General features: G+C 36.4%; 1 protein-coding gene across 1 annotated transcript in view; it reads left to right on the top strand.

The window, feature by feature from the left end:
- Positions 1-10393, top strand: part of LOC103581567 (thyroid receptor-interacting protein 11-like) — a gene marked incomplete at its 3' end in the record, with an annotated part of 31553 nt that overhangs the window by 2626 nt on the left and 18534 nt on the right. Inside the window, 2 exon segments of the mRNA XM_008563369.1 lie at positions 8162-8272; positions 10102-10380. Coding sequence (XP_008561591.1) covers positions 8162-8272; positions 10102-10380 — 390 coding nt within the window.

The following is a 10393-nucleotide window of genomic DNA, read 5'->3' as shown; positions in this document are numbered from 1 at the left end:
TTTTTATCTCTTCTTCTTTATCTCTGTTTTTGTGAGCTTTTATCAGCCTCCTTTTGATGAAGAATATATTTACATGTTATTGCAGTTTGCTATTCTTTAATATTCCCATGTCTATTTCTATATGCTGGAAGTAGGAAAACTGCCAAATGTAGAAATGACTGTTACAAAAATCTGTCATTATCAAGGATTTACTGTGTTCTAAGAGTGTGTTAAATTGCAGTAGTACATTTATTTAAGTATAATATGAAGACTGTAATTTTGTTTAATCTACAGCTTTTTAATTCCCAAACATTAAAATAACAATAATATTTGGATGGAAAGTAGTTAAGAATATAGGTATAGCAAATTAATTTTACCATTTTATTCATTATTGGTCAAGTGTCTAGTCGTGACTAGTTCTGGACATTGTACTTAATAGGGATGAGAAAGGCTTGGAAAAGAGTTCAAAGGAAAGCCATAAAGAAAATGAAAGGATTTAAAAGTAGTTTCTAGGGCTGGCCCCCTGGCTCACTCAGGTGAGTGTGGCGCTGGGAGCGCCAAGGCTGCAGGTTCAGATCCTATATAGGGATGGCCGGTGCACTCACTGGCTGAGCATGGTGCGGACAACATCATGCAGAGGGTTGCAATCCCCTTGCTGGTTAAAAAAAAAAAAAAAAAGAAGGTTCTGTTGTAAAGGACTAAAGAAACTCAACTCTTAACCTTGAGATAAGAACAGTGAGAGAACTCTTAATAATTCTGTTTCAGCAAAAGATATTCTTAGAGGACTGTGGTAAGCATGTTTTCCTCTTAACTAAGCCCATAAAAAGAGAACATTGAATTTAGATATAAGAAAATATTTACTGACTAGCATTGTTGAACTCTGGTCTAGATTATCCAGCTGGGATTGTGGAATTTGACAGTAGAGGGACCTCTCAAGAAGAACTACAGTGGTATTCTGCTTCAGTACAAGATGGCAGTTTGGTGGCACTTAGAGATCTTAGCTAATACCTTAGTAATAACCTAATAAGAAAAGTAGGTGTGAGGGCCGGCCCGTGGCTCACGTGGGAGAGTGTGGTGCTGATAACACCAAGGCCCCGGGTTCGGATCCCACATAGGGATGGCCGGTTAGCTCACTGGCTGAGCGTGGTGCTGACAACACCAAGTCAAGGGTTAAGATCCCCTCACTGGTCATCTTTTAAAAAAAAAAAAAAAAGAAAAGTTGGTGTGTTCCAGTGACAAATAGTTTCTTTGTACGGCCGAGATAAGAAATTGTTCCCACAGTTCCTAAAGAAATCCTCAGAAAGCACTCATTGGCACAGATCCACCCAGAAAAATTAAAGGGGAGAGGTGTGTGTGGTAGCATTAGCTTTGGTTAATTCACCAGTGTACATTTTGAGAAAAAAATAAATAAGGTTAACCTGCTCAATGAATGTCTGCTTCGTATTGAGCTTGAGAAGGGAGATAGAAGTATTCTGTCCTTCTGTTGATCTTAGTCCTTTTAATGCCTCTCATAGTGTTATCATTGGACTATAGTAAGTATGATTCTAGTGTTTAGAAATATTTATTTTTGATAAAACACCTCCAAATGCAAGCTAACTTTCTCATTTGGTGTTTATTCAGAGTACCATAAGCTACTGAAATACTAGAGGAAAAGAGATGATTGGACTTCCCAAGGGCTTTTTTTCTAAGATAATTTTGACTATCCATAATTCTCACCTTATGTGCTTACTTCATACCCTAACCCCGTATGTGACTGTGCAGTATATCTGTTCAAGACTTACTGCTGTAAGAGGATAAGGTGTAGATATGTCTGAATATTTTATTTAGTAAGTTTTCATATAGACAGAGGGCAGTGTTTTTTCAGAGGTTTTCCAAAGGATATTAGATTTGCTTATAGATGTTAATGTGTAGCTGACTGAATTAGTTAGGATTCTTTAGTTCCAAGTAATAGTAACCAGCGTAAACTAACTTAACCTTCTGTATACGAAGAAAAACAGTCATCACATTTACTGTCTTGGTCCAATAGACTATTTTAATCTTTTTATATTAAGTCATTTTATAAATAACTTACAGAAGTATGAATAAAGTAATGGTGAAAATCTTTATTAGAAATTTTAATAATAATTTAAATATAGCAAATCCAAATTTTTATTTCATATTTTTCTGGTTTTGAAACATATACACACAAAATAGGTAGTGTTCTTTGAATTCAGCTAACTGCTTATTAACTATTTTTGTGTGTTTTTTAAAATTAAATTTTTTGTTGAAACATATTGATGGCACATGTTAACTCTTAAGCATAAATGAGAATGTTTCTATCTTGTAAATACTGGTTCCAGATTTTAATTATCCCCCCTAGTAGATTTTAGGTTATCATTACTTCTAATTCTTTTTTTTGACCAGTAAGGGAATCGCAACCCTCGGCACGGTGTGGTCTGCAACATGCTCAGCCAGTGAGCACACTGGCCATCCCTATATTGGATCCGAACCTGTGGCCTCAGCGCTACCAGCGCCGCATTCTCCCGAGTGAGCCATGGGGCTGCCCCCTTTTCTAAATTTTTTTTTGATCATTACTTGTAATTCTTGACTTTTGTCATTAAAACTGACAGTTTTGAAAACTTTAATGGCTCATTTTTTTTAAAAAAAATTTAATCATAATTGATTATGCATATTTTGGGTATTCTGTGTTGATCAAATCAATATTACTAGTATGTGTATTGTTACAAATTGTACTTATTCTTTATGCCTCTTGTCCAATTTCTCCCCAGCCCCTCTCCCTCCTCCCTCCCACCACTGATAACTGTAGATTTCTTCCCTCCCTTTGAAAGAATAATGGTTACTCATTGATTTGCTGCTTAGATGAACTGTCCAATGCTGACAGGTGTGTTCAGGTCCCCTAATATTATCATAGAGCAGATGCTTCTTCTGTCGCTCTGGAATGGGCTTTGTGGAGAGAGTCATCCTCTTCTTTTTTTGGGTCTCTGCTGGTGACTCTCCTTGTGTCAATGCACTCCAGTGGCTGGTGGACCATCTATGTGGCGGTTATGGCATCTAGCCACTTTTGCGGCAACCATGGTAGCTGTGGTGGGCCACCCACATGGAGGTGATGTTTTTGGCATGTTCCTTGGCACTGGCGGTGTGCCTGGTTGTGGACAAGGGGCTGGTCTCTGGCTCCATGCCCCAGGTCCCCTGATGGCCCCAAGGCACTGGTGGTGTTCCTGGGCCGGAACTAATTTTTTGTCCTTTGCTTACTTCTAAAACGGGCGAACTTCCAGTGGGAACCAGTACTTGAGCTGTGTCGTTGCACTAAATTGCTGCTTTGCTGCTGTTTCCCTAGGGAAGGCTTTTTGTGCAGCTCAGGGTTTAATGGTTGACCTTATAGGTACTTCCGGCTCTCCAGAGACCCAGTGCACCTGGATTGTGTAGAAACTCTGATCTGGGCCTGAATCTTGTCATCAAACTGCACCCCATGCAATTCTGCATTCCTGACCAGTCTCCTCTGAGTGGTCCTGTGCTGACTGGGGGTCTGATTGGCTGTCCTTGCAGTGTCCCAGTTTTCTTCTGGTGGGCCTGTCCCCCCCACCCACACTTCATGCGCGATGGGTCCTGCACGGGTCCCATGCAACAATGACTTACTGGCCTCTTAATGGCTCCCCTTTTTCAGCTGTTCTTTTTTTTTTTTTTTTTAAAGATGACCGGTAAGGGGATCTTAACCCTTGACTTGGTGTTGTCAGCACCATGCTCAGCCAGTGAGCTAACCGGCCATCCCTATATGGGATCCGAACCCGTGGCCTTGGTGTTATCAGCACCGCACTCTCCCGAGTGAGCCACAGGCCGGCCCCTCAGCTGTTCTGTTGACTTGCTCCTATGTGGGTTTACGGGAACCCTATTAGCAGTCTTGCTGTCTTGGGGGCCACCAAGGTCCTCTTCTCCTCTGCCACCTCCAAGTAACTCCATGTGAAGGGCACAGCTGTGGCTTCTACTGGCTCCTGCCCCATGTGCTCAGCAGTTCCAGCCTTTAAGGCTGCCGTGGCCTGAAATCCTCCAAGCAATTTTTTTTTTCTGTCTTTGTGGCTTCTCCCCCTTCATGAACTCTGTAGGTCTCTCCTCCTCTTCCCCTGAGCTCCAGTGGCCCCAGCTTGGCTGTTGTTGCGTTTTTATAGTTGTAGATTGGTTGATTTGTGGGAGAGAGTCCTCATGATTTTGTTGATCAGACAATGGCTGTCATCTTTGCTCCATAGTTACCAAGTATTTTTATTCTTATATTTATAAATACCAATTAGAATGATCAATCCCTTTAAGAAAGAGTAATAGTCATTAATATCAATTCTTACAAATAGGGCTGCTTTAAAAAGAAATTAAAGTTGGTACTAATGGACCATGATGGTTTACCAAGCATTAAGCAGGATGAAATATTTTAAGAATATAAGTGTCTCTGGACTCCAAGAGCAGAAATGCAGGCACACTTTAGGAAGGGGCTGCAACTAGAAATGGAGGCCATCAGGAGTCTTTTTTTCTCATTTATATTCTTCTCTGCTCTTCGTCGTGTGTATTTATTCTTTTTTCCTTTCAGCCCAGCCTCCTCTGCTATGTATTCCATGTGATAGAAAATATGACCCCAGACAACTCTTAATATATTACAGGTTCAGCCAGATAAGGAGAATCTGTCCTTCATGTGTTTTCTCAACCTTTCTGACTCTCATATGGCTAGGGAGATGAGGGCAGACAACCAAGTAGGTATTGACCAAATTCAAAGTTCTAGTTATTAGTCATAGTTAAATAACCTCAGGGTTTTTTTGTGTGTGTGTTAAAAAGCCTAAAGTGGACTTTTATAACCAGGTTTTGACTTCAGTATGTTGTTTTATTCATTTATGTATTTTTTTCATATTAACAACTCTCAGAAAAACATGCAAAAGCAGCCAATAGAATAGAAGGCAATTAGCTGTGTGACCATTGGTCCTGTTTCTTACTACTACTTCTTCAAGATAACCGAGGTCTGTGTTAGATTTCTGGGGCTAGAGTCCCAAACTAAGGTTTGTGGATGTTGTAATTATTCCTTTGATTTAGTCCATTCGTTTTCTCTGGGAATTCGTGAAATATTCCTAGACCATAGTTTTCATGGCTGCTGACATCAGAAGTTCCTAGAATCTAAGAAAAAAACAGATGACATCCCAAAGGTGAAAAATTCATCATCTTCTGGCAGCTTTCTTGCCCACCGTCTGTCTCCTTTTTCTCAGTCATCATTGTTAAACTGTGTAGATATATTAGTAGAATGCTTAGTAAATTATCTGTAATAACTTTTAAATTCTTTTTTGCAGAGAGTTTTAATGTCTATTTCTCTTGTCATCTTCTGTTCTTATTATGTTCATATTATGTTCATGACAAGGAGCGATAATAGGTTAAGGTAATATTTATGTACATAAANATTGAATTATTTTCATTTCTGTATCATCTGTTTCCTCCTAGTCATCTTTGTATACACACCGGCCTTCAGCATTTGTCCATGAATGAACTGAATCAAGTAAATGTTGGAGTATAAATGTTATATTTAATGAAAGAATACTGTCACATATTCATTTAGTAAAATGGGATGGTTCAGGTCCTTGTCATAAAGTATTGCAGAATAAAATACTTTCTTATTGAATGGCTAATGTGAAAATCATATTTCCTTTTTGTTCTTAGCAATATATTGTTCATCATCAGTTCTTGAGTTTCAGAAAATTTCATTTTGATTTTGCCATCTAAAGACTGTTTGAGATTTTGCCTCTATAGACAGTTTCACCATTAGACTCTAGAGTGCTGCTTTCTATCTCTTTGCATTCATCTTCAGAGTTGTCTAGTGATTGTGAAATGGTTTCCCCTGTCAGTTTATTTTTCTTTGTCAAAAAATGAATAATTCTGAATTTTCACCTGTGTTCCGTGAAAGCCAAAAAAAAAAAAAAAAACCTCCAAAGATATCTCCAAACTGCTGTTTACCTTTATAAAGATGATGTCATACTTAGGGCAATGCGAACAGAAAACTGGTTATTTCACTACTATGTGATACTTCTAGGTGATTCCATACGTCTTCTATTTTCTTATTATTTTAGTCTTTTTCAGCATAGTTGGGAATAGTTGATAAGTAATGATAAAATAAATCCTAGGATAATAAAATAACAAAATGTTTCAGGATACAGAAAAAACAAGATCATTACAATCCGTGGATTATTCTTAGATTTATGAAAGGATCCAATGTACCATTATGGTAATTGCAAGGTGGAATGAATTTTATTTTATTTTAAAAAGTAGGTAAATTTTTTGTTTGTTGGAAGACCTTTAAGAAAGAGTAATAGTCATTAATATCAATTCTTACAAATAGGACTGCTTTAAAAAGAAATTAAAGTTGGTACTAGTGGACCATGATAGTTTACCAAGCATTAAGCAGGATGAAATATTTTAAGAATATAAGTGTCTCTGGACTCCAAGAACAGAAATGTAGGCACCCTTTAGGAAGGGGCTGCAACTAGAAATGGAGGCCATCAGGAGTCTTTTTTTCTCATTTATATTCTTCTCTGCTCTTCGTCGTGTCTATTTATTCTTTTTTCCTTTCAGCCCAGCCTCCTCTGCTACGTATTCCATGTGATAGAAAATAGGACCCCAGACAACTCTTAATATATTACAGGTTCAGCCGGATAAGGAGAATCTGTCCTTTATGTGTTTTCTCAACCTTTCTGACTCTCATATGGTTAGGGAGATGAGGGCAGACAACCAGGTAGGTATTGACCAAATTCAAAGTTCTAGTTATTAGTCACAGTTAAATAACCTCAGGGGTTTTTTGTGTTAAAAAGCCTAAAGTGGACTTTTATAACCAGGTTTTGACTTGAGTATATTGTGTTCTTCATTTATGTATGTTTTTCATATTAACAGCTCTCAGAAAATCATGCAAAAGCAGCCAGTAGAGTAGAAGGTAATTAGTTGTGTGACCATCGGTCCCGTTTCTTACTACTACTTCTTCAAGACAGCCGAGGTCTGTGTTAGATTTCTGGGGCTAGAGTCCCAAACTAAGGTTTGTGGATGTTGTAATTATTCCTTTGATTTACTCCATTCATTTTCTCTGGGAATTCATGAGATATTCCTAGACCGTAGTTTTCATGGCTGCTGACATCAGAAGTTTCTAGAATCTAAGAAAAAAACAGATGACATCCCAGAAGTGAAAAATTCATCACCTTCTGGCAGCTTTCTTGCCCACCATCAGTCTCCTTTTTCTCAGTCATCATTTTTAAACTGTGTAGATATGTAAGTAGAATGCTTAGTAAATTATCTGTAATAACTTTTAAATTCTTTTTTGCAGAGAGTTTTAATGTCTATTTCTCTTGTCCCATTATATTCTTATTATGTTCATGACAAGGAGCGATAATAGGTTAAGGTAATATTTATGTACATAAAATATGAGTAATTTTTTTCATGTTTTCCAACATCTTAAAACAAAAGACTATGTATAATGTCTAGAGTCACTGAAGTATTATGTTCATGACAAGGAGTGATAATAGGTTAAGATAATATTTATGTACATAAAATTTGAGTAATTTTTTTCATGTTTTCCAACATCTTAAAACAAAAGACTATGTATAATGTCTAGAGTCACTGAATCATATTTAGACTATTTTGTATACTTTTAACAGTAGTTTTTCAAACAAACCCAGTAGTGATTTTCAAATTGGATTTTTCAGAGGTGCCTCAGGGAGTCTGGGGAACAAGGCAAGTAAGTAATGTGAGGCTTTAGTCTTCTACCTGTAATTCATCCAGAAATCTTTTCTAAAAATATGTCTTAAAAAAGTTCTGCTGCTTGAGGAGAAAACAGAAGCTCAAATAGGTAATCTATTCATTCATTTACTAGACATGTATTATATGCTAGACATTGGGTATAGAAAGATGGGAGAAACATCAATCAGCGGGGTTTCTTAGCAGAAAATCAAACTGAGCAAAATGTTAATTTTCCCCCTTTGGTTTAGAATTGGGCATATTCTGTATAAACATGCTTATGCATTTGTATAATTTGAAAGTATATTTTAAAGGCCATAATTCTGTCTGACACCTTTTATATTTTTACATCATTTTTTATATGAAGCAATATATTTTTCATAATGCCATGCACATAACTTACAGTCTTTTTGTTGAAAATACTTTTTTCTTTGCTTTCTAGAATGAAAGACTGAAAAAACTTTGTACTGATCTGGAAGAGAAGCATGAAGCCTCAGAGCTTCAAATAAAGCAGCAATCTACAAATTACCGAAATCAACTGCAACAGAAAGAGGTAAAGATTTTTGCAGTTACTTCATATTCATTTTACTGTAATGTATTTAGGAAGGCTTTTAAGAGTTATAATATAAATCAAGCTATCTTGATCCGTAAAAATATTGAAACGGTGTTAAATTTAATAATTCCTGACTCATGGGCCGGCCCGGTGGCGCACTGGAGAGTGCACCGCTTGGGAGTGTGGCGGTGCTCCCGCCGAGGGTTCGGATCCCATGTGGAGACCGGTTCCCGCTCACTGGCTGAGCGTGGTGTGGGCGCAACACCGAGGGTTGCGATCCCGTTACCGGTCAGTAAAAAAAAAAAAAAAAAAAAAGACGAAATAATTCCTGACTCATTTTGATAACACTAATTTAACAAGAACTTTCTAAGCTTTTTTACTAAGTTTATATTATATAAACTGACCTTTGTGGACTTTAATTTCTACTTTCCAAAAGAAGAAAAGTTTTTATGTAAAATGTCTTCAGGCATTTGTTGCTTGTAATTTCTGATTTTATGAAACTTTAATTTGTCATATTTTCTTAAGTTGTTATAAATCAGTGTGGTTATTCCCAATGACTTTTTAAAATGCTTTTGATTACAAGTGTTATTATTTGTTGTATTGGCATGTACTTGATTTTCCATGAAAAAGAACATTAAATATAATTATTCTGTTTTATAAATGTTTTTGTTTTCTTTTAGTTTGATTGAAATGGTTGTTTTGAAATTGGCTTATCTTTTCTTTGCACTGCTGGTCATAGATATTGTATGATATAATCACTGTTATCCCGAATCCTTAAAATGTAGACTGCGTCCCCATGTGTCATGCTGTTATTGAATTCTCTTTAGTGTTTAGTACATAGGTGGAGTCCAATAAATAGTTATACTTGTATTGAATTTACCCATTTTATTAGCCAGATCATTTAGGTGTTTTTCAGTTTGTTGATTTAAATGTTCATGTCTACCATAACTTCATATTGAGGTGTTTTAAATTTAGATATATTGATTTCTAGTACCTTCAGTGACATGCTAAGGTTAAAAATAAAAGTATACCACATTAAAGATAAATATAAAATTTAAAATAGAGCTTAAGTTTTTAATCTATTGGGAATTTGATAATTTCATAATACAATAAAGATAAATTACTTCAAAAATAAAATGAATACAGAAAGGGAAAGTTACAAGTTCAAATTAAAATTACAAGCCCACTTACTGCCAAATTGCTTTAAAACTCTNATGTAGAAATACTGTTACTTGTTGGCTGTTTTTTCAGTATCCCATTTTCGTTAGTTGTGGCAGAGTGTCTTTTGGACTAGTTTGAGTTCTTCATAAATGGCTTCTGACAGTTCTCTCTAGATTACTCACTTGTGTTTTTAGAAATCTTTCATTCCGAATGGATGTGGCATTATGGTAGATTCTGTGTTTGTAATTTCTTTGAAGCTGTGACTTGGTGTCCAATACATAAACTGACACAGGTTGTATTTTCTTATCATTTTAAGGTTTGATAATCACAAAAAGAGCCCTAAGAAATCGCCTATAGTACCCCATACATAGACGATAGCAAACCCACGTTTAACTGAGAAATTCGTTGCTTTAGTTAACATGTGAGTGAAATTTTGATCTTATACCATTTGAAACATTATCTGTGATTTCACTCTGGTGATCATGTTTGTTTTTTAAATAACCACGTTATGGATAGGATGTTATAGAAGACGTAGGTTCAGTTAACAGAGTACTATTATTTGATAATCTTAAACAAATTATTATACCTTTTAATATTATTAATTTATAAAAAGGCTAATATGGTTATTTTATAGTACTTTCTCTAAAACATGGATTATAAATATATAGGTCGAAATCAGCTACCGTAAAGCAAGACAGATTGCGCTACAGGATCAGTTGCTGACACTGCAGTCAGCCACTCAGTCAGTACATTCAGGAGCTGGTGGTGTACCGGCAACCGCTGCATCTTCTTCATTCGGTTCTGGGATCAGTCATCATGCCTCAGCTTTCCGTGATGATGACATGGACTTTGGAGACGTTATTTCATTACAGCAAGAAATAAACAGATTGTCAAATGAAGTTTCAAGACTCGAGTCTGAAGTTGGCTATTGGAAGCATATTGCTCAGGTAGCTAAAATTT

This window comes from Galeopterus variegatus, unplaced genomic scaffold, assembly GCF_000696425.1.
Source record: "Galeopterus variegatus unplaced genomic scaffold, G_variegatus-3.0.2 Scaffold13381, whole genome shotgun sequence".
Taxonomy (NCBI): Eukaryota; Metazoa; Chordata; class Mammalia; order Dermoptera; family Cynocephalidae; genus Galeopterus; species Galeopterus variegatus.
The sequence above is the reverse complement of the archived record's forward strand: the minus strand, read 5'-3'. Positions and strand labels throughout refer to the sequence as shown.